The 22,422-nt window shown below is 36.7% G+C and overlaps 5 protein-coding genes across 7 annotated transcripts; 2 read left to right on the top strand and 3 right to left on the bottom strand.

Moving 5' to 3' along the window:
• LOC126788694 (scarecrow-like protein 3) lies at window positions 1-1,378 on the bottom strand. The gene has a single exon (XM_050514710.1). The coding sequence runs from the start codon at window positions 1,375-1,377 to the stop codon at window positions 1-3; it is 1,377 nt and encodes a 458-aa protein (XP_050370667.1). The 5' UTR covers window position 1,378.
• Window positions 1,379-3,071: 1,693 nt separating this feature from the next.
• LOC126787238 (pseudouridine-5'-phosphate glycosidase) lies at window positions 3,072-6,062 on the bottom strand. The gene is given in 6 exon segments (XM_050513153.1): window positions 3,072-3,196; window positions 3,351-3,396; window positions 3,583-3,660; window positions 3,748-3,854; window positions 5,790-5,850; window positions 6,030-6,062. Coding segments are annotated over 6 exon segments (450 nt in total).
• On the top strand, window positions 5,988-9,494 carry LOC126787702 (uncharacterized). The gene is made up of 8 exons (XM_050513602.1): window positions 5,988-6,131; window positions 6,216-6,283; window positions 6,513-6,632; window positions 6,987-7,060; window positions 7,153-7,210; window positions 7,294-7,395; window positions 7,601-7,712; window positions 8,926-9,494. The coding sequence occupies exons 1-8, from the start codon at window positions 6,061-6,063 to the stop codon at window positions 9,041-9,043; spliced, it is 723 nt and encodes a 240-aa protein (XP_050369559.1). The 5' UTR covers window positions 5,988-6,060; the 3' UTR covers window positions 9,044-9,494.
• A 1,298-nt stretch (window positions 9,495-10,792) lies between these two features.
• Window positions 10,793-15,407, top strand: LOC126788403 (sanguinarine reductase). The gene is made up of 9 exons (XM_050514391.1): window positions 10,793-11,071; window positions 11,176-11,288; window positions 11,570-11,623; window positions 11,736-11,820; window positions 12,111-12,216; window positions 13,311-13,397; window positions 13,506-13,603; window positions 14,256-14,365; window positions 15,081-15,407. The coding sequence occupies exons 1-9, from the start codon at window positions 10,813-10,815 to the stop codon at window positions 15,144-15,146; spliced, it is 978 nt and encodes a 325-aa protein (XP_050370348.1). The 5' UTR covers window positions 10,793-10,812; the 3' UTR covers window positions 15,147-15,407.
• A 745-nt stretch (window positions 15,408-16,152) lies between these two features.
• On the bottom strand, window positions 16,153-20,936 carry LOC126786715 (phytochromobilin:ferredoxin oxidoreductase, chloroplastic). 3 transcript variants are annotated; one of them, XM_050512628.1, is made up of 8 exons: window positions 20,657-20,936; window positions 20,035-20,151; window positions 19,114-19,208; window positions 17,616-17,709; window positions 17,374-17,505; window positions 17,128-17,232; window positions 16,599-16,649; window positions 16,153-16,529 (listed from the first exon to the last, which is right to left on the bottom strand). In XM_050512628.1, exons 1-8 carry the CDS (start codon window positions 20,891-20,893, stop codon window positions 16,341-16,343), a joined length of 1,020 nt encoding a protein of 339 aa, XP_050368585.1. In that variant the 5' UTR covers window positions 20,894-20,936; the 3' UTR covers window positions 16,153-16,340. The 3 variants fall into 3 exon arrangements, with proteins under 3 accessions (XP_050368585.1, XP_050368586.1, XP_050368587.1); XM_050512629.1 differs by having other exon boundaries at window positions 17,407-17,505; XM_050512630.1 differs by lacking the exon at window positions 17,616-17,709 and having other exon boundaries at window positions 19,131-19,208.
• Window positions 20,937-22,422: the final 1,486 nt, after the last annotated feature.

Genomic DNA, 22,422 nt, shown 5'->3' with positions numbered 1-22,422 from the left:
CTACTTCCTGCATCTCCAAGCTGAGACAGAAAATAGGGGTCGATCTTGCCATGACATCAACACACAGCCATTCTCTTCTCGGCTGATCTTATATCCATCACAACCATAACCCTGCAACAACATTTTTGCCTGAAGCATACCACAATAGCTCAAAGGTACACTTCCAAAGCCAGCTAAGTCCAGCCTTTGAATCCACTTCTCAAGTTTTTCATGTCTTTCTTTCCTCTCACATCCCTCACAAGCTATAATGTTCTTAATTTCCTCCCCAAACAGCATTTTCTCTATCTTCATTCTTTCCAATGAAGTTCTTGAAACCGTAGACTCCAAGCAATCAAACAATGCAGCATACGAGTATAGAGCTTCAAATAGCCTCTCCATTAGAGTGGAGCCATTATGATTGGAATCTTGTTCGGTAAGTACCATGAGCTTTGGTGACAAACCCCAAAGTGCATGAAGAAAGTTATCCATCTTCGTTGGACCAACTGGCGATAGTGGCGATGATGAGGTTGAGTCAGGACTGGGGCTATAACCCTTGGCCATTTCTATCTCTAGCAATTCACCCAATGTGCCTTTGACCATCTGCAACACTACGGGAGAGTTCTTTCTATGGAAATCATCTTCTGGTGACAAGAGGGAGTGAAATTGGAGAACTGAGCTGATAGCTAGAGCCTCACCGGTTTTAACACGTAGCCTTTCGAAATTAAGTGTTTCCAAGTTACTGATTATGGGACTGAATTGAAATGGAATATCCAATTTTTCTGCTTCCTCAGTCAAGCTAAGAGCCATTTGATCTAGTACCTCTTTATGTTCGTGGACGCCGGTTATTCTCAAGTGAGGAGGACCCTCTGGCCTTGCACATAATTCATGAAGAAGAGGTATCCACCGTGCAGGTTCAGATGAATTAAGGTCGACTATATGGACCATCTTTTCTCCTTCCATGGCTTCAATGATAGCTTGATTAGTGAGCACATAAGCTACCTTTAAGAATGGAAGCATCTCAAAAAACACTTTCCGAACGAGAATTTCTTCAGAAACTGAAGATATTCTAGTGGAATGCAAGGCCTTATAAAGACCAGGCCAAGCTTTGACAATTCGATCAGCAAGAGCCTCAGTGAAGTAGGCAGCAATCCGCTGCACCGTATCGCCATCGGGACAGGCAAGCAGGGAGATTTGCTCAAGGGTAACATTTGCATTTTCGAGGTTCCTCGCAGCAACATAATTTGCACAAGCGAGCAACAGGTGGATCAAACACAGGCCCCTCTCCTCGGATTTGAGCTCTTTTTGCCAAGGGTATGGTGATCCTAAACTAGGTGGCTTCATTGTAAAGAATTGGAGGGGAGATGAGGTTGCAGATGGTGACACTTCGTCAGGGAACATGCGTGCCCTAAAAGAAACAAGAATGACTTGATTACAATGGAAAGAGGTGAGCTCAAAATAACTTCAAAAAATATATTTAGTCTCAACTCTCAAGTGAAGATATATGAGTTGCAGAATTCTATTGAAAAATGTCAGTCCAAATATGAAAGATTTCCCAATTTGGTGAACAAAACAAAAAAACTCAAACAAAGCATTCACAAGAAATGGAAAGTAATTCAGAAGCAGAGTAGTTGAAGAGAAACACCTAAAAGGCTACGAATTTACAGGATCATGTCAAACATGCAAATATACTATTGTGAGTAGATTTTATCAGCAGCTAATCTTAATCCCATATCAGAGACTCAAAGAAGATATCAGAAATTAACCCAACTACAACGGTATATAATCACGTCTGTCTAAAATTTACAAGGGTGAAAACTTCTGATCAACTCTAAAGGAAACGAACAGAGAACATTAACAAAAGGGCAAACAAATCATTATAGTTTCATAAATAACCAAGAGAATGAAAACAAAATTGAGATCAAATTGATCAAAAGTTCAAAACCTTCACGTACAACCCACCACTTTGTATCCAAAAGCTTTGTTTATACCAGGAGCAAGCAGCAGTTCAGTTGGGGTTTTAAGTGAAGCTTGGAGCTGTGGAGGACGGAAGAAGACTTGATAGCAACGTTGTCAACAATGCGTGGGGATGTCTTATCATTATTTTGTTTTGTTGTCCTTGACAAGATTGAATTGCAGGTTCTCCCTCACTTAGTTTTACTCGCTCTGTCTAGAACCTGTTCGCTCTATCTGAAACTTTGCCTTCATTTGCTCCTCTTTGTCTTCACCTATGGCGGATGAAGGTATCAGTGGTGCTTCCCAAAACAAGGCTCTTACGTTTTGTTTCCTAGTAGGGTTGAGTGTGAGTTTGAAAGAGAGCTCACAAGGTGCTTCCAATTTGGTTGTCTTTCAAAATGCAAAATGGCCACGACCATACCTGCTGTATATCAAGACAAAGAGAGAAGGAGACCAAGCAACCTTCCAAATGTGCATGTGGAGTCTAGAAAGGATGGCACCTCCGGAAGATGATATTCCTCAATTTAACTTTATCCACTCTTAAATTATATTCAAAGCCAAGAGTAAACAACACAGTAAATAGGCAAACCCTGCAGCAACTATGATGCAAATGCTGCCATCTCTAACACTATTCCGGAAACTTGTTGTGTTTGTCACCGGGAACCCTGAGGATCACCACCTGTGGCCCGCATTGACGCTATCACCCACCGGACAGACGTAACTTGATACATCAAGAGAAAAGTAGATGTGCGAGCCTAAAAGACAGAGCGTCTTGGGGTTCAATTATGTAAAAGGCTTACAAAAAATCGTCTCTTAATATACAAGTATTGGTAAGATGTAATAAGAACCTAGATGTTCCATCTTTCATGCAACTAAAATAAGTAAGATAAAATAATGAAACCAATTTTGAGCAGATACACAGGAATTGAGGTCAATGATTGATAATAATTTACTCATTTTCATATTTGCCGTTCTCTTCCTTGTTTGTAATAATTCTATAGATATAAACTCACTTCTTTAACTTTTGAGGGTTCACATAAGAAAGAAAGTTCTGGCTGCCAAACCCTATGCTGATAGCCTGATATTAAGATGAATGAGAAGCTTTTACCCAAATCAGATTAAGCAACGACAGAAACAGTTCACCTAGCTTATCTAAGAGCTGTCTGTATTGCAGACTCAATTAAACTTCCTGAAGCCGAGTGTTCTTTAGGAAATGGAACAGCAATCAACATTCCAGTTCCAAGCTGAAGTTTTAGGTTTGCATCTGTTAAATGAAAGATTTGAGAAAGGGCATCACTCTTAAACTTCTTCCTTCCATTACTTGGAAGAAGTTGCCTGGATGGAACTTGAAAGAAATCACATTTCTTTTCGTTTGCATTAGGGCATTACTTTAAACTTCCAATTTATCCATCACTTACCTATAAGCTGAGCACAATCATCTGGGGTATCAACACGGCAAGGCACCTAGATTTTCTAGTCCCAATGGAATACAGCAATCAGTCAAATTCAGCTTCTCTCAAAACAATCTATTGGTAAGGACTGCTAGGACTCATGGTTAAGGCACCATTATAAAGCATAACATGGGTCAATACATCATTTAGCAGTGTCTTCAGAACTTCCAATATTAGAAATACTATTGACCATCGGTACCTTGCATCCACTTGCTTCTGTGAAAAATGCTGGAAATTCATTGGTCTTGTAAGCAGCTACACAAACTCCCTGTGTTTCCTGTTTAACAAAAGGAGCAACTTTAAATGGACAATTGGTCAGATAATATAATGTGATCTTTGTACATGGAGATAGTTTATTGCAGACCAAACACTCAAGGGTCCTTGGGATATCCAAAATTGATTTTACGCCAGCAGAGATGACTGCTACAGGCGTCCTTCCAAACTCAGTCAGATCGGAGGATAAGTCCATAGCTGCAAAGGACAAAAACAATCTTTCAACATTTTTTTTACCCAAAAGTACGGTTCTAAACCTTTTGAACTTTCTACACATATTGTTTGGCCCAAGACCAAGAAATAAGTGACGTTAATTTCTATATATGAATTACACGAAGTAAGATAAACTGGTACGCATTATCTAGACTTCTGGAGCACTTACAGCACAGACACATAAAAGCCAAGTAAAACCAATAGGTTCATACAGTATTAATTTAGTCAGAAAAATGGCCAAACAGTGTACACAATTTAGGTATGGACACTGACCTACTTATGTATGAATAATGAGAATTTGCACACGTCTCAGTAAACACTTTTTTCTTTCTTTGGATAGGAGGCACACTTTCATTACAAGGAACAAGAAAACAAGATGATACAGGGTACAACATATCAAATATATGAGAACTATACAGCAGGAAAGTACCTAAAACAAACAACTAAAAACAGACGAAAGATTGGTAAAAGAGCATATTATCTCAACTCGAGAGTGCCAAAAGCAGAGCAAAAAGAATAAAATATTTTTATTCCACAAGTTATCCAGCTCTGTACCACTTAATCCCTAAATGATCATCCTAATCCTGTCAAGCCCACATCACTATATCATTGGCAACACAGGACCTCTCCTAAGCACCAGTCCCCTCTGCTGTCCCCCCCAAAGAGCTTATACAGTTATACCTTTCTTTTATTAAGGCAACACATGAATTGGGATTGTTACAGATCACTTGGATTTCAACATGCTATCCAGAATATTCCTCGTAAAAGAATTGTGCTTCCACTATAATGAGATTATAAAAAAAAGTAAATAAATAAGTATGCTGCAAAGAACTGGTTTATTAGTGGTTAAACTTCCCCTCTAGATTGAGATACTTTGCTCCAATTGTCTAATTGTTTCTCTGCCTTGTCCAACATCAGATCCCATAAAGTCAATGGCTTGAAGAGGCAGGCAATAAAATTCCACAGGCCAATGTACTTTTATTGTACACTATGACCATAACTCACTTCTTATATTCTTTTCTTCAGTATGAATCCCTGGTATTTTATATTCAAAAATCTTGATTTTCTATCCTGCCACAGCTCTGAAATATCCAGTATGAAAAACAAGACTCTCTGGTACCGATCTCCCTTTAATAGGAAACAAATTATGTCGTCTGGAAAACAATAAGTGAGCGATCTTCCCTTCATCTTCCCAAAAATTAGTCCCCTTATAAAATGTTGCTATTTAGCTCTTAATAAATGTGTTAAAACTGTCAACCACCCCAGTACATAACACAAAATGTTGCTACATGCTCTAAACTTCCCTTTGTTATTCTATTTGGTGAAATTGAAATGGTTACCTATACCATATATCCCCATATTCAATTAATCCTGCAACCCTTTTATTTAAAAGTATAATTCAAGAAATCCCTATTTAAATGGTCATATGCCTTCACATGATATTCAAAACAAATTCTTCTACATGGTCATAAGCTTTCCTCCGCAAACTCAGTATGTAATTCATACGGCATTTAAGATCTACCTTCCCTTTACCAAAACCAGTATAAGTTCAGCATTTCCCTAATGTATACTTGCCTACTTGGTAATGAAGATGAGAAACTCTGCTACTTATTTTGTTTTCATTTTTTATTATCCCAGAACACAAGGTGACTTAAGGTTATATTCAACCGGTTAGCTATTTTTTAACAAAGGTGCCTCTATTTGGGAGCTTACATTCAAATTATGTTAAACACAAATGACTGCCTGGAAAAAAATGAATGTAGATATGAGAAATATGGAGCTTAGGATTGTGAGTATCATTACAACCACAAGAGATGGTTAGGAGAATAACCGAGGCTGGCAGTCGCATATCATAAAAGAAGGCTTCCATCATGATATCCTAGTAATATATAACATTGATATGTACAAAAAAGGACTTACTATTCTCGCCATGTTGATGCACACCTCCAATTCCCCCAGTTACAAACAATGGGATGCCAACCTGCAATGATATGCACTTCAAATAGAAAGATAACTTGGCAAGTTTAAGTCCTCAAGTAAAGCCAACTATAGAGTAATTACCATAAAAATTCTAATTTTATGGCTAAATTTTTGGGTTACTACGGCCGCGTATTTCTGGTCGCCACTGCTTCAAAGTAACTAGTCAAGCTTCAATCCGACTCGTTCACACATACTTCCTGGGCTGCATCCCATGGAAAGACAGGGAGAAGAAGACGACGACGACATAGTTTGCTTAGACGCATCGTTTTTCATCGACGACAAGTGAGTATTTTTGTCTCTTGTTTAATTTCAGGTCGAGCTTGATTGCAAATGTTGAAGCTAATTCAAACGGGTTTGGTGATACAGTTACCAGCTCACCACTTTCACATTTGGGTCTCAAGTTCTTCAACTCCTTTGCCTCCAATCTGCTTCCAGTATGTATCTGTCCCCTTCTCCGATCTGATTTCACTTCATTTGCGATTGGATTTCTTACCCTAAACCCCAAACCTGAAGCATCCACTCAGTTCTCTTTTGTCAGTTATCTATATTCTCTGTTTGGTTACTGATTGTGAAAGAGGTTTTGGGCATTTGATCCCATGTTACATATTGGGACGAAACTGAAATCTTTTGATCTCAAGTTGTAATTCTAACCTCTTGGAACAGCTGATTTTGATCTTACAGGGCAATTGGTGTGGCCAGGGGCGATGCTGATGAATGATTACCTCTCTAAGAATGCAGATATTCTGCAAGGCTGCAGCGTTATCGAGTTAGGGTCTGGGGTAGGTGAGCACTAGTCTAAGTTTTTCCTTCCTTCTCTTTACAAGATATCAGTGAATCCTCTCGTCAGGTCACTTCAAGTAGTGAATGATAACAAACAAGATATATCCAAATATCTTTTGTGAAATATGCAAACTTTAGTGAGTTTGGCAATGACTGGCGGCGGGGAGGAATTCTTGAGATGACTATGATATACTCTTTGTTTATTATTTGCACTGATATGTCATTTATTTTAGTTTTCTTAATAGCTTTTTCACACAAAATAGATGTTCCTTTGGATGACTGCAAAAACATATTTACATAATTTATGTATTGTTATCTGATTCACACTTGGTTTCATATCATGTTTACTACCTACAGGTATTACTGGGATACTATGCAGCAGATTTTGCAGAGAAGTTGTTTTAACAGACCACAATGACGAAGTGCTCAAGGCAAGGCTGTGATATTAAAATATAAATTGCTATGAATTTGATTAGCCATCTATATTGTTCTTTAATTAACTAGTTTAGTTTTTCTTTTTCAGATCTTGAACAAAAATATAGAGCTACATGCATCATCTGATAATCCTGAATACTGTGCTGGTGAGTGTGGATCAGAAAAAAAACAGCAAAGTAAAGGTCTATATAATGTAAGAATGTGGTTGAAATTTTTCTTATATGTGCAGGATTAGCAGCTGAGAAACTAGAATGGGGAAATTCTGAGCAGATCTCCCAGATTTTACAAAAGTATTCAGGAGGGTTTGACTTGATTCTTGGAGCTGATATATATATCCTGAATTTTTATTCTTTTGCCTTTATAATAGAGAAAGTTGGGAGGGGTAACATCAAAAGTCGTAAGCCTCTTTTAGTTTGTTTTGGGAGGGTGTTACTTGTGTAGCTCAATTTGGTTCTTGTATATCTAATTTGCATGCTATCTAGGTATTAGTTCTGGATATGTGAGTCTAAAAGAACACATTCCTTGACATTGCATACGCTTTCAGCAGTCAAGCATTACTCCGCTTTTTGACACGGTGGAAAAACTTCTTCGAGTTAGAAAAGAAGGAATGTGCAAATTCATACTAGCCTATGTGTCGCGTGCTAAGACGTAAGGAGCAACTTATTTTGCACTTCTTTATTTAGGTGTATGTTTAGCATTGTCAAAATAACTAGGTCTAGAATTGCTTCATTTACTGTTTTGTAGCTTCCACTGAACTTTTACTTGAAATTAATGTTGCACAGTGCAGATGCCATTCTTGCATTCTTAATATTGGTACAAAGTATTTCACCACTTCTGTTTTTTGTTCTTTTTCAAAGAAGTAATTAACAGGAATATCAATTTTCATTTGGTCGAGAAAAATAACAGGATATTTATTTCATTTAATTTCAGTCCATTTCATTTTTTTAAAATATTTTCCTAATAATTTTTTTGGTCTAAATTTCAATGTCTTTCGGAAGTGATAAGCCCGCTCAGTTCTGTGTTGCTTACGTTAGTTGTAGATTTTCTCGATGATTTGCATGGTGTTTGTGGCCCTTTGAATGCCGATTTGTCATTGTATATCTTGTGTTTGCGAAGTGTTCATTAACCTTAAATAGTGAAGTCCAACGGTATGTAGCATTTACCAGGGAAAGTTTCCGATTTCTTTTCTGTTTATCTTGAATTTATTTACTTATCTAAAAGTGTAAACGATCAGCTCAGCTCATACGTGTCTTGTAAATTATTTTTCCCAATCTGAACCTTAGCCCAGCTCAACATGAGCGAATTCGCTAGATGAACACAATGGAAGATAAGCTGAACTTGAACCGTGTTCAGCCAATTACAGCCATAGCTAATCATAGAGGATGAACTCTACCTCTGTCTAAATGTCGCTCGGGTAGTTATCTTTTTATTATAACCGAAATCTGTTAGGACCGATTGAACAGTCTTAAGGTTTCTTGCCACAAGTCAGCTTTAGCCTTTAGGTGACTGAACCGATATTTATTTTGAGGTGGAGAATTACTCGATGCCTGACTATCATAGAAATATCTCATAGTTTACGTCCGGTGGGCTTCATTTTGTACATTCAATGCCAACTCTATTTGGTTGATACTCAACTAGGTTTGAAAATTAAAACCTGGTAGTCTTTAGTAATTTACCGTTTTTTCTGTCTTTTGCCAGATGTTCCTCCTCAAAACATATTCACTCATAATTAAACTTTTCTGGTTTGTAAACATATCATGTAGACTAGTTTGAGTGTTTACTTTTAGCACATTCAGTATGGTAGGATTTTCTTTCTCAATTTATGTGTTTTCCATTTCTGATGCGTTGATTCTATATGCAGCATGGATACATTGGTCATTAGTGAAGCGACACAACGTAAGATGCAGATTAATGAATTAGTTGGGACTCGATCTGTTGTTGGAAATCTTGAAGGAGTCATCTATGAGGTGAACCTATAGAAGAACCTTGGCATCTCATATGAAATCTTGAAGGTATCTTCTATGAGGTGAACCTATAGAAGAACCTTGGGAAACTCTCATTCACATTTTACTGTCTAAGGAAATCACAAGAAAGCTCCAGGTGTTCTCTTCTACCAAACCAGACTTGGAAAATTTACATTTTCAATTTCCCTTTTGAGACAGATGGGTGTTTGCAAGTGGTTCAACATTAGAAAGTGGTTCAACATTTTGCCAAATATCTTTTAGTCAGGATTTGTTTGTTTTGTGGTTTAATGATTCGAAGTGATTCCAAATCTTAATGTTTTAAACTCATGTGCACGATAGAGTTGAAGTATGAGTTATTTATCCATTTGGACTCAGATTTATTTCAAGGCAGCTTATTGCAGCCTTTATTTGTCTGTACTTTTCCTTTATTGGCATAAATGATCAGAGATTTTATATTTTCTTGAAATTTGAATTTCTTCTATCTCCGGTCTTGGATCTATCTGTTAATTGCAAAGGATGTGCTCTGCAGAGACATAATATTTCAGTGGTCAGATTTGGCTATCAGAAAGAAGACACTATTTGTGGAGTGTGTGACTTATGTTTGTGGACTGTTTTTGCTGTATTGTCTTTAAAATGAAAACAATAGTATGTCATTTGATTTGTATTCTTCATCTCGCTTCTGTTGTTCATGATGGTGACCTGATAAAATGAGGTGCTTTTCAGTCCTGGCTCGTATGGAAACTAGAGGAAATCGATGATGCTAAGCTTTGTTAGTATCTCTTCATCGTTTATGCTGTGATGGCTGAAGAATTACTGAACAAATATATCAGTTATAACATGAGTTGTCGAAGTGGTAAATTCTTCATAGAATATGACATTATGACATGTATGAGAGATGTTAACATGCATGGTAGATTCTTCATAGAAGAGATGGTGACATTATAAATTACTCGAAGAACGTCATGCAGGTTGTGCTATTGGAGTTCGGTTTCACTGCAGACTGCTTAATGGGTGACATAAATTCTTCTTTGCCTTGTTTTAGTATCATTTTTTGTGTATTCTCATTACTGACGGACTTCTTCCTGAGCCCGACAGGGTAGATAACTTATCTTTGTATATTGTTGGAACTGGTTCTCATTGCAATGGTTAACCAAGCTTGGCACAATCAAGCTCTTCATGGTTAACATTTGGTTGTTAAAGGCCCTAAGGCCATGTTGCCAAACTTGAGAGCTTGATAAAAACTCTCCAAGGGCAAAAAGTTGCTATCACCAGCTACTAGGCCAGCACTAACAGCATTTTGGAGTTCTGATCTCAAATCCTACAACAGGCCTTTGGAAGATGTTGCACAGTTCCATCAAAAATGCATCTCCACAAGTATTTACAAGTTTTTGAGCGCATCTCTTTTACACATCTTTCGAGAAGCAAACTTTGTTGCTAAATTTGTGGGAACTTTGGTCACTATTATGATGTTACTGTGGAGCGGAATATTGATTACTACGCGGTAATATCGTCTTCAATGTTAATTTTATCATCTTTAGGACATGTTTTCTAAGAAACCGTTCCTTGTTATTTAGTCGTTTAGTATTAAAAAAAGTACTTACAAGTTACACCGAGTCCATTTAGACCTAAATAGGAAATTTGCAAAAAATATAGAAAAGAATGGGTGCAATTTGGTAAATTACGTGGGAATTATAACGACCACATATAACTGCTGTTTTGATACCTCCTCTTGGTCTTTGGTTTCCCTCCTCTGCTAGTTTTGGTCTGATCTGTTTCCCTCATTCATGGCTACTTTCAGACTCTCACTCACTTCCACTCCCCATTTTCATGTCTCAACCCCGAAACACCCTCGACAACTACCTCTCCCTCTTGTGGGTTTTCAGTTAAAATGTTGCTCCACTTCCATTTCGAGCTCAAAAGCGGGAGCAGTTCATGCTGTTCAACAGGAGCAGCAGGTGTCCCAGTCCCCTGCTTCAGACTCCGCCTCTGTCCCTTCTTCCTCCTCCAAGCTCGTTCTCGTCATCGGTGGCACCGGCGGTGTTGGTATTCCATATTCTGTCCTGAACAATTAATCTCATTAAGACAGTTACATGTTTTGAATCTTTCTTGATTGCTTTCTTAAGTTTAGGAGTTTAAACATGCTTCAGGTCAACTGGTGGTGGCTTCATTGCTCGACCGGAATATCAAGGCTCGCTTACTATTGCGTGACACTGAGAAAGCTACTGCGTTATTTGGTGAACAAGACAATGAGAAATTGCAGGTAGCACTTCCTCTATATAAGTTAATGATCAAGAGATTCACTTCAGTCGAATATGATTCATATCTGTTCTATTAATTTTGACCTTCAAACCCAAATTGTTATTACTACTCGTATATTATGTTTTAAATTTCCCATGTGCATGTATGTAACTAGACTCAAACCTTATAAGTAAACGATAAACCTTAAATTATACACACAGACAGTAGATGCATTTTTTTTTAAACATTGTTCCGTTTCCTGAGTAGTGTTGACTATGCCCATAAAGCTTCCAAATTTGATAGGTATTCAATGGGGACACTCGCAATCCAGATGATCTAGATCCATCTATCTTTGAGGTTTGTGCTTCTGGTTGAGTTGCTTACACCTCTTTCTTTTTTCCTGGTTATTTTCGGGATTGATTATGAGGACTTTGATCAATAATTTCCGGTCTGACGTCTGATGTTCTAGGGAGTCACACATGTGATTTGTTGCACTGGAACTACAGCTTTTCCTTCAAAGCGCTGGACTGGGGATAATACACCAGAAAAAGTTGGTTAGTATATATGTTTTTTGAAATTTTAGCTTTATGAACAACCAAGTACCCTGAGTAATAAGCAATTTGCACCAGTTATTTTTTGTTAGAGTACGTAAATTAACTAATAACTTTTCTACAAACAACCTTTCATATGAATCAAATGATTCAAATCTCATTATTTTCATAATCAAGTATCAATAAATGAAGTTATTTATGGAAATTCAGGGGAAAAAGAAAAAGAAAACAATTCCGCACTCATCTGCATATATGGTTTCATCACTTTTGACTACTGTTTGCTTTGATTGAAGATTGGGAGGGTGTGAGAAATTTGGTATCAGCACTGCCTCGGACACTGAGGAGAATTGTTCTTGTATCATCAGTAGGTGTAACCAAGTTTAATGAACTGCCATGGAGGTAAGTCACTTTATCAATGAGGAGTGATACCAGCAACAACTTTTAGTTGGTTAGGAGATTATATTTTGCAAGGTAATCACCTTAGGATCATTTAAATACTGTATGTCTAGTATAAACGGGGATGGTTCTCAAAAAAAGAATGTAGATTTGTACTGCTTTTGGTGTTTCACAAACATGTAAGACCACACTCCAAAGAGCTGTTTCAGTAGTTGAAACATGGAATCTATATTCCTAGAACAAGTGCATTAACTTTTTTTCTTCAAATAATCTTTTCAAGACCTACTTTCCAAAATCTTCTGAGGTTATCGAGTACCTACTATAGGCCTAGTGACATCTCTCATCTGCAATCTTTAATGAGACAAAATTCATTTTCGAACAAGTGGGAACAACTGATTAGGACCACCTTCCCTCCCCAAAAACAAAAAATTTACTCAATAAGCAGAAATAGAAGATTAGAAAACCGATGGGTGGAAGCTCCTCATGCCCAATGGTATCATTTACAAACAAATTGGGAACATTTTCCATCATGTTTCATACTTTAAATTTTTCTTCTTCCCTATAGGAGTCATTAGGGTCTCTCATTCGTTATGTTGACTGAAAGTCATTTCAAGTTAAACACTTCAAACACATTCATAAGCTAGAATTAGCTCCACAATAGTTTTCCTATGTATATTCATATGTTTGTGGAGTATGAAGCATACTAAGTTTTCACTAGCAATGCTTTGTAAACTAACAGTTACGAAGAAAAACACAAAACTGCATAAAAATTTAGCGTGATGACATTGCTTGTGGGTAATACCCTTGTATAAGATTTGTTTCATTTATTTTTTATGGATAGATTCATCATAATTTCTGATCTCCATATTCTGAACAACAATAAATTTATCAGATTAATAACCTCTTCATCTAGAAAATGTAAGTATTTCTCATAGAAATTAGGATCAAGGTAAGAACCTGATATGACCATGTTTAAGAAGCTCTATTTCAATTGGACTCATGTTATGCATCCCATCAGCTCATATGCAGTGTGTTATTTAATATATTTTTTTCATGGATTAATAATTTAAGATACTTTATCTTCTTCTGTTTTGTAGCATTATGAACCTTTTCGGTGTTCTAAAGTATAAGAAGATGGGGGAGGATATTCTTTGTAATTCTGGTCTACCATTTACAATAATCAGGTTTTGATGTGCTCTACGAAACTAAACTAGGACAGTTTTCAGCTTAGTAATAAGCTGTATATTCTTTAAAATGTACGTTCTTGATCTGAATATATGTATGTCTTTCAGGGCTGGTAGATTGACAGATGGACCTTACACATCCTATGATCTTAATACACTGCTCCAAGCTACAGCTGGCGAACGACGTGCAGTCCTAATAGGTCAAGGTACGATGATATGTTTACCGAAGGGACTTATCGAGCATCATGTACTAAATTCAAGTTTCGTTCCTGAGTTTTAAAATTGAGTCCTATTATAGGATTGCTTATGTCATGTTGGAGCATAAATCCTCCTTCAGGGTTTGTAATGCATCCGAGTCATTTAAACATTATCTTCCAGTTATGGATGTACTCAAGGACAAAATAAGGAAGACAAACTGAGATACCATGATAATTTGGATACCCATTACATGGTAGTGATGTTACTGTTGAACTTGTCTTACTTCATTATTTAGTATTATTTTATGCTCTCTATTAGGTGGATCCAGTCTGGTACTGTGAACATTTCTCAAAACCTAGAAGTTGGCCACACATTGAGCTACCTTCAATTTTTGGGAAGGCCTAATGCCCTAATGTAGTTTGGTTGAATGTGATGAATGCATGAAGAATTACTGTAGAAACTTTGCACTAGATACCAAATTACCAATATTGGGTTTCTTGGTACGCATGAAATTATTTTGGTTTAGAAAAGAATATTATCTAGCAGATTTGTTGTTGGGTTTACTATTTATGTGAAAATTATCCTATGATCTTCTTTACAGTGTTTGTAGTTCCTTTGTATGGTATGCCTCTTGGTGGGTTTACTATTTATGTGATCCAGGAGATACACTAGTTGGAGAAGTTAGCAGACTTGTTGTTGCTGAAGCTTGCATACAGGCGCTAGACATAGAATGTACTGAAGGACAAATATTTGAAGTCAACTCAGTTGAGGTAAAAGATGATTGCAGATATTAGGGAATTCGATGATATAGAGATTTCTGGTTTGCTTTCTATGCTTTTTTTAGAACAGTTTCTTCAACCAAATATTTGAATTAATAAAAAAAGGGCATACCTAGCATTTGGAGCATGACCTAGCATCTGGCTTTTCATTAGTATCTCACAGATATGTAAAACCCTAAAGCCTTTTAGCGTTTTAGCTTCATGCATATTATTAGCGTAGCAGCAAACCATATGAACATATAAGTGAAAATACAGGTGTATAACATACTCTGAAAAATAGCAGCAAACCATACTCTGAAAAATATAACAGACCTGTGAATACTATACTAGCTTGGCCAGGACTTAGATCCTGGAAGTTCATTCAAAGTCTGTATAGCTGCTGAAACAATAGTGGAGGGTTGAATATGACAATAAGTAGCTGCTGTATATTAAGTATATGAGCAAGATACTGTTACAAAATGAATGTCTTTGGAATAAACAATAGTTCGAGTTGGAGTCGAAATCTGAAACTCTCCGAAAATTTTAATGAGTTGCGAATGTTGCTTGCCTCTTTCCTTGATTTAGTTCATTTTCGGCTTGTTCTCAAGGAGCATGTTGCTTTTGCTGTTGTCTGGAACATATTTGATGTTGTGAAATTTATGAGCTAACTCCTACCCTGCTGCTTTGAGAAATTTCTTTCCATCACTGAAAATCTAGTACTGCTCAGGGAGAAGGTCCTGGAAGTGATCAGCAAAAGTGGCGTGAACTATTCAAAGCTGCCCAAGCTCAATGACTGGATTATTATGCTCCATTTGGTGCATCCATGTCTGCCAGTGTTACTGTTTTATAACAAGAATTACTATTGGGATCCAGAAAAAATGAGGGCACCTCTATCACAGGAAGAGATTCGAATGGGATTAGGTACCTAGTTATGTATATTGGGTGAACTGTCTACGCTGTAAATAAATTACTCGAAAAATATTTGTCAAAAAAAAAATTGTGATGTCTGTAACTATATTTCACATTTCGCAAGAAATTCATATTACATTGTTGAGTATGTCGACTATTTTGTCCTTCCAAATACGTGCTACGTCATTCATTTCACGAAAAACCTGAGTACTAAATTTGGTAAAGAGCTGGTGCAATCCCACATTAGGTGTATGCTTGGCCTTCCAATATAGAGTTGAATAACAAATAGGCACAAGTTAAAACATCAATTCACTAGCTAATTTCAAAGAAAAACTGCTAGAAACTCCTAACCCTCACGTTAGACTACTACATCAATCAGCTATTATCAATAGGATGAAAATTGGAAATGAACTCTTGAATGAACTTACTCACCTATATATAACTCAGTCCAAGAATTTACTTTCATTGCGATTCTATAATCCAAGTACATACTGCTACTGGGGTAGGGGGGCCTCGATGGCCGATGCCTTATAACATGAAGCTCTTGCTCTTCCTTCGAATGGGTATGTTCATTGTGACAATATGGAGACAATAATATTGGCATGTTAAAACAAATCTGTGAGAACCATTACCACACATTCCCCTAACTTTGGTATAAAAGTCGATGGTTCAGCTGCAACTAGCCATAGAAGGCGGCAACTTTTACAGGGGCAACCAGCTGCGACAAAAATCCCTATCAAGGTGGAGTGTTGCAAACTCATTGAAAATCCAAAAGACTTATCATTTCAGCTCGAAAGGGTTGCATTTCAGATTAGTTTTTTCTACAAAAAAATTGCTGTATTGACCAGGCGCAACGAGCCCGCTAGGCATTGAACAATTGATATATCATATATTTGTGAGAACATACTCCTCAATAATTGAACTCCAATCATCTGAGACTCTGACTCTGATCAAGTTTTGTTTAGCTACAACTGTTTACAGTACGAGATTCGGATTTAAAAAAAAAAAAAAGCAGGAAAGAATCCACTAAGTAAAACAAATGAAAAAGATGGGAGGACAAAATTATGTTACCATTTAGCTAACTTTCATAACTGTTACTAACAAACTCTCCCTTTCTATCCCACGGTCGATTTTCGTAAGACTTCCCAATCATACTACGATTATGATTTATAGTTCCATCATCACAGCAGTACTCTGGAAAGTAATCCAGGAAACTCTTGCTTCCAAGGTTATTGATTCCATTGAACAGGAAGTTCACCAGCAAATCCTATCGATTAGGATTTGAAATTAAAAATTGAGTGATGTAAGAAAATCAAACAAAACCAATGTTTATTACCTTTGCTCGTGTTTCCCCAATCAACCTTTTCAGAACTCCATGTCCAGGATCCTGTTAACATATTGCCTCGTCAAATAAGTCATGCAAACATCCAATGAAACAAGAACCGAGTAAACAATTGATAATACTGCACTTAATTCCTTTCATCTCTCAAATTTTCTCAAGCTTGGCATCTAGAATGCAAGCTTAGTGCTTCATGAAATCATAAATCCAGATTGTTTTGGAATGGCTATTTTCTAATAGATAAGGTTAGACCAACTTGCAAGGGTTTGAACATCAAAAAGCATATGTATGAGCAGGTCTGTCTGACTAGAGAGCTTATGTATGATTTTGAAAAAATGGTTGTGGCAGTTTCCAAAATTAATGAAAAGATAAAAGGGGATTAACAGAAAAATCCTAAAGAACGACCATCCATCTCTTTAGGAATTCCATAACCACTACTCTAAGGTCCTATAAAAAAAAAAAAGATAAAACCTTCATACAGATGGTGGGATGCATGGAAGAAAAAACCAGGCAAGAAAGTAATCACCTTCTCTGCTCTCCAAGTTAGATATCGATGATGCGCTTCACGGTTACGTTTAATTTGAGGTGCACTTATCTCCACTGCTGCTTGGTCCATCAGCTCAAGCCATGCCTGTGGAAGAAAGAGAATTGTAACACATTATAATATTCTGCATAATAAAAACTAAAGTTGATTTTAAAATTCAAATCGATGGCATCATTAAAATCATCAAAACAACATATTTTTTGGCTAAAAGAACCATCAGCCCAGTACCTTGTAATATTCAATGAAAGCAGAATACAAAACCTCATAATTGTTTGAACTTGACGTAAATCTTGTCCATATCACAATGGGTGAAAAAAACTTCAAAGACTCGCTAGTAAGCTTTCCACCCCATGGTAAAAGCTGCATGAAAGCTGTGTTCAGTCACCATGCCATACTACCAGAAAGGAATTGGAAATAACAATGAAATCATCATAAGCAGTATACGTGACTGTTCTAATGATTGTACTTACCTCAGCATATTTAACACCAAGAGGTATTAGGCTTTTGTAGTATTTATCTCTGTATTCTCTTTCAATAATGACGTTGTGCAAAGGGTTAAGATCCCTATCAATGTAAAATACCGGTAAGCTTCAAAATTCTCATTACTCAACTATTAATGTATTCTGTGACATATAGATACCAAAATGACCTCAGAGGAATAGTGTTCAATAATAATTGTGCTGTAAATAATTTTGTAATTTCAGAGGCATAGGTGTTTGGCATCCAACAGAGAAGTAAAAAAGTTGGGGTCATTAGATGCACCTTATTCAACATGAACTTTGAAAAGAACAATGTACAAATACACCAAGCCAGAAACAAAGTAGAGTTGGAACATTATTATTATCCAAATTTAACAGTCACTCTATAGGTCTAATCTGTTTTTGCCACTCTTCCAAAACACAAAATCTGTTTTCCTACAAAAGAATGTTACTCAAATCAAATGAAATAGGGAGATCATGAATCTGTAGCTATTTCTTGTCTTCAAAAGGTCCAAATGTAAGCATTAGAAATAGCATAACAAAAAGTTCTAAGGAAGAGATATAAGTCATAACTACAGACTATAATTCATTATGCCAACTAAATAGTTAACAGATTAAGGATTAGTTTGTATTCTTCCTACGAATCTCATAACAATGCTCTCACCATTGCTTATAACCATTTTTTTTTTTTGCTTAGAACCCAATTGAACTCCAGTAATAGAGGCTTGAGCAATGCCACTTGCTAGACTCAATTTAATACAAATTGGTGCACAGTCCTTTCATGTAAGACTATTGAAACCCAACATTATCAATTATAATTTTTGTTCTCACAAGACAAAATAACAGATTAAAATTTTATATAAAAGCAATTACATTTCTCCGGAAACCATATATAATACTTGATAATAAGTGTGATAGACTGCATACATAGACAACATAGTTTTCTGTAGTGAATCTGTGTTAATTAGCCAAATATGTGAAAGCACAGCTGAGTAAAGATAGGGCATCATGTTAGCATATAGTATCTATAAACATAAGGCATATTTTCTCTAGAGTTATGTCAAGTATTTTCAAAAACAGTAAGAGCATCTGCAGTGTTACTCCATATTTTTCATCAAAATTGATTGAAAAAGAAGAATCTAAACTATAAATTTAAAGATATTTTAGGGAACCTTTTAAATGTTGCAACAATCATGCTGAACACACCATGAATATTCATAGGTTTTAAAAGAATATTTAGTCACCTTTCTCCCCAAATTTAGGAGCTAGCGAAATATTCGGAAAAAAAAAAAAAAGAGCTAGCGAATTCCTTATTTTAGGAGCGTGGTTGGGGCTTTTTTTTATCCAGTTATCCCTAAATTTGTTGATAGAACTCGAAGAGGGAGCCCATTGTGGGTGCTCTAACTTGAAAGGCCTGACAACACTAATAATAACAGTAGAGCAATGATCCTATAATTATGTCTAGAAAATTATAAAAATGAGAGCTTACAGCACAACTATGTTTACATTCGCATTGGTGAAGAAGTTGGCACAAAATATTGGCAAATCATATTCTGGTTCTGGGAAGACAGCAAAATCCAAAACCTGCAATCATTTACAATTCAAGAGTCACTTCAAAGGTAAGTGTGATTTGAGTTGTTGAAGTAAGTAATAAAAAAAATACACAAATACACACACATCTTTCAAAGAAAAAACTGTGTTAATAGGTTTTATTTTCACTATGCATACAGTTATATACATTCTGGCCATAACTGATATTTTACTAGTCCTCATGTCATCTTCTAACAAGTTAAGCTTATACAATTGAGCAAGATATGAATGTCTAAATCCAGGAACACTCCTTGTTTGATTTTATATCCACATATAATGCCTTAATATAAGAAGCGTGCAGTATTGGATGAATTTCACCGTCCACCAAAATATTGGACAACACAGAAATTACAGGCGTAAATCCTTAAAAAAGTTTCTTGATTCCCCTTCCATAACTTGTTCCAAGGTGTTGTCCATTCTTTCTTTTTTCTGATATCTGCAGAAATTCCAAAACCTCCTTTGTTAACTGGGTGAACTGGGCTCAATATTGGGGCCTGACTACTTCTACTAACCCCAAACCTACAATCTGTTATACAATTATACTACTGTGATGCCAGATTAGAGAGTTACTAATGAAAATGTGATCGCTAGAGTTTGACAGGCAACCTCACAATGAACGACCCATATACTTAATATGTGAGTGAAATAATGTTTCTACACAGACATGGAGTACTTGGTAACGGGCTGTGTATGAAAGCATGAATAAGAGTAAGTAAACAAGAAAATCCAATTAAACAGACTAAGAAAAAAAATTAAACAGACTCATTGATCTATAGCTCATGATGTAAATCGACATGATGACATAAGCCATAGTTCACACCTGCATTGTTGGGGTCTCAATATATAGGCTACGTAAAAGCCTAATCTTAGCCGCTTGGAATGATAACATTTGGAGTTCTGCATTACCATCCATTGAAACCATGGAATTATATCTTTCCTGATAACAATGAAATTACTATTAGTCATGAATAATAGAAATAACAATTATGATGATAGTTATCAATTATTGGTGAAGTTATTAGGTAACCAAAACTTTTCCTGATAAGAAGACGATACACTATTTAAAGAAGAACACAGTAGCATCAGAAAACCCACTACGACGGAGACACAGACCGACTCCAGAACAAATGAATCCTTCATAAAATTGTATTTCTTTGAAAGATACTTTCACTTTACATTATTACGAATTTCGCCAATAATAGAATTGCGTACTGTATTTTGACACAACAAGCCCCACAAGCTAAGCAAAGAAATGTAGGAAGTCGAGTTTTTCAAACCAGAGACTAGTTAAATGCAGGACAATGTAAAACTCATCAGAGATATGAAACACAAGGCTAGTTTGAAACAAGATTAGCTAATACTTTACGAGGGTTGTACCACTGATACATAGCATATAAAAACACAAGTGAAAGCAGAGAGCAAGGAGAGAAGGGGTGACGGACCTGGAGAGGAGAAGGGGACAAGTGGGTGCGGCGTTTGGATTCGTCGAGAGCGAAGTGAATGAATTTGTCGTAAGAAACTGCGGAGAGTTGGGTAAGGGATCTCTGCTGCTGCTGCTGCTGCTTCTTGTAAAAGGTGGTGGTGAATGATGGTGAAAATGGGCAGGGCTTCCGCAGTAAGCAAAAGCTGCTTAGAGAAGAATAACAAGTAGAAGAAGCAGAAGAAGGAGAGCATTCCATTGAAGACAGTGGAGGAGACTGGAATCCTCGTCCGCCCGTCCTTTTCGCTCTTTCACTCTCTCCGGTGTTTGTAAAGGACAGAACTCACCACACTGTCCGCACAAATCTCCACCACCATTTTGTCTTTTTCTATTTTCACTAAGATCAACTGCAGGGGTGTAAATGTAACTTTACATCAGAATGAAATTGGACCCAGTGGAGTGGTCCATTACATATTTATTAGAATAACATCTAAAACTTTGCATCTGCAGATCTGAGAACTCTCTGAGGCCCGTAAGTCCGATGAGTTTTTATCCGGCCCGGTCCGCGAAAAAACCCGCAAAAATCCGCTTCAGTGGTAGAGAGCGAGGCTTAGTTTAGAGGTGTAAAACCCGGTCCGACCCGCCAAAAACCCGTAAGGCCCGGCCCGCCAAAAGCCCACAAGGCGTAACCCGTACAAACTCACCAAGAAATAAAATATTATACATGCATATAACATATTATACGTATATCAAATATAAATCTTTTTTTATAATAATTATACATAAAATATTATATATGTTAATAATATTAAATTTAAAATTCTATATTTCTTTATATTATAACTTTATACTAGATTTAAAATAAAATTGTAGCATTATGAAACAACTATATGAAGTAAACTTCTCGGGATTAATAGACACCAACTAATGTTATCGATACTAATATTTAGGGACCATGTTAAATTTCATCTAATTCGGACCTCGTGGGACCGTCAGAATTTCCGGTAAACCGAAAACACCACTAATATGCCCTAAGAGATGACCCATTACCAGGATGTGAACGTCGAAATTCATTTACATATATGAAATCATCAAAATTTTGTTACTGATAGTGCTCAGTCGCACAGAGGAAACTCATATGACAAAGCCCCGGTCAATGGGGTTTTAATATGTCAAAATGTCTCTTTTTTTGTTGACCGTAGGTACGGACGATCAAACAAAGTCCAAAATAGACGATTTATGGGGTCCCTAAATATATATACCGATCAAATCTACTGGTGTTGATCGACCGTATTTAGAACTGGAGTTGTCGATCACCGAAATGTCCACTAATGTATCATAACCTTTATACTAGTTTTAAAATAAAACTATCGCATTATGAAGTGACTATATGAAGGAAATTTCTCGGGATTAATCGACACTAGCCGATGTGATCGGTACTTATATTTAGTGACCTTATAAAAAATTCATTCAATTCGGACCTTGTTTAACCGTCAGAATTTCCGGTAAACCGAAAACACCAATAATATGCCTTAAGAGATGACCCATTACAAAGATGCGAACGCCGAAAGCCGTTTGCATAGCTTAGCTCACCTAATTTTTTTTACTTAGCGTGCGCGGTCGCACTGAGTAAACTTATTTGGCAAAGTCTCGGTCAATGGGATTTCAATATGTCAAAACGCATCTCTTTTGATTGATCGTAGGTACGAACGGTCAAACAATGTCCAAAACGGACGAAATTTTTAGGGGGTCCCTAAATATATATACCGATTATATCTGTTGGTGTCG

Source organism: Argentina anserina, chromosome 3, assembly GCF_933775445.1.
Source record: "Argentina anserina chromosome 3, drPotAnse1.1, whole genome shotgun sequence".
NCBI classification, from domain to species: domain Eukaryota; kingdom Viridiplantae; phylum Streptophyta; class Magnoliopsida; order Rosales; family Rosaceae; genus Argentina; species Argentina anserina.
Note: the sequence above shows the minus strand (reverse complement) of the source record. Positions and strands in the feature narration are given on the sequence as shown.

Coding starts and splice junctions, on each gene's coding strand:
- LOC126788403 (XM_050514391.1), top strand. CDS start 10,813: ATGGCTACTTTCAGACTCTCACTCACTTCCACTCCCCATTTTCATGTC. Junction 11,289..11,569: donor AAGACAATGAGAAATTGCAG/GTAGCACTTCCT, acceptor CAAATTTGATAG/GTATTCAATGGGGACACTCG. Junction 11,821..12,110: donor TAATACACCAGAAAAAGTTG/GTTAGTATATAT, acceptor CTTTGATTGAAG/ATTGGGAGGGTGTGAGAAAT.
- LOC126788694 (XM_050514710.1), bottom strand. CDS start 1,377: ATGTTCCCTGACGAAGTGTCACCATCTGCAACCTCATCTCCCCTCCAA.
- LOC126786715 (XM_050512628.1), bottom strand. CDS start 20,893: ATGGAATGCTCTCCTTCTTCTGCTTCTTCTACTTGTTATTCTTCTCTA. Junction 20,152..20,656: donor TGTCCCCTTCTCCTCTCCAG/GTCCGTCACCCC, acceptor CATTGTTATCAG/GAAAGATATAATTCCATGGT. Junction 17,506..17,615: donor TTGGTGTTAAATATGCTGAG/GTAAGTACAATC, acceptor GCTTTCATGCAG/CTTTTACCATGGGGTGGAAA.
- LOC126787702 (XM_050513602.1), top strand. CDS start 6,061: ATGGAAAGACAGGGAGAAGAAGACGACGACGACATAGTTTGCTTAGAC. Junction 6,132..6,215: donor TCGTTTTTCATCGACGACAA/GTGAGTATTTTT, acceptor TTGGTGATACAG/TTACCAGCTCACCACTTTCA. Junction 6,633..6,986: donor CGAGTTAGGGTCTGGGGTAG/GTGAGCACTAGT, acceptor TACTACCTACAG/GTATTACTGGGATACTATGC.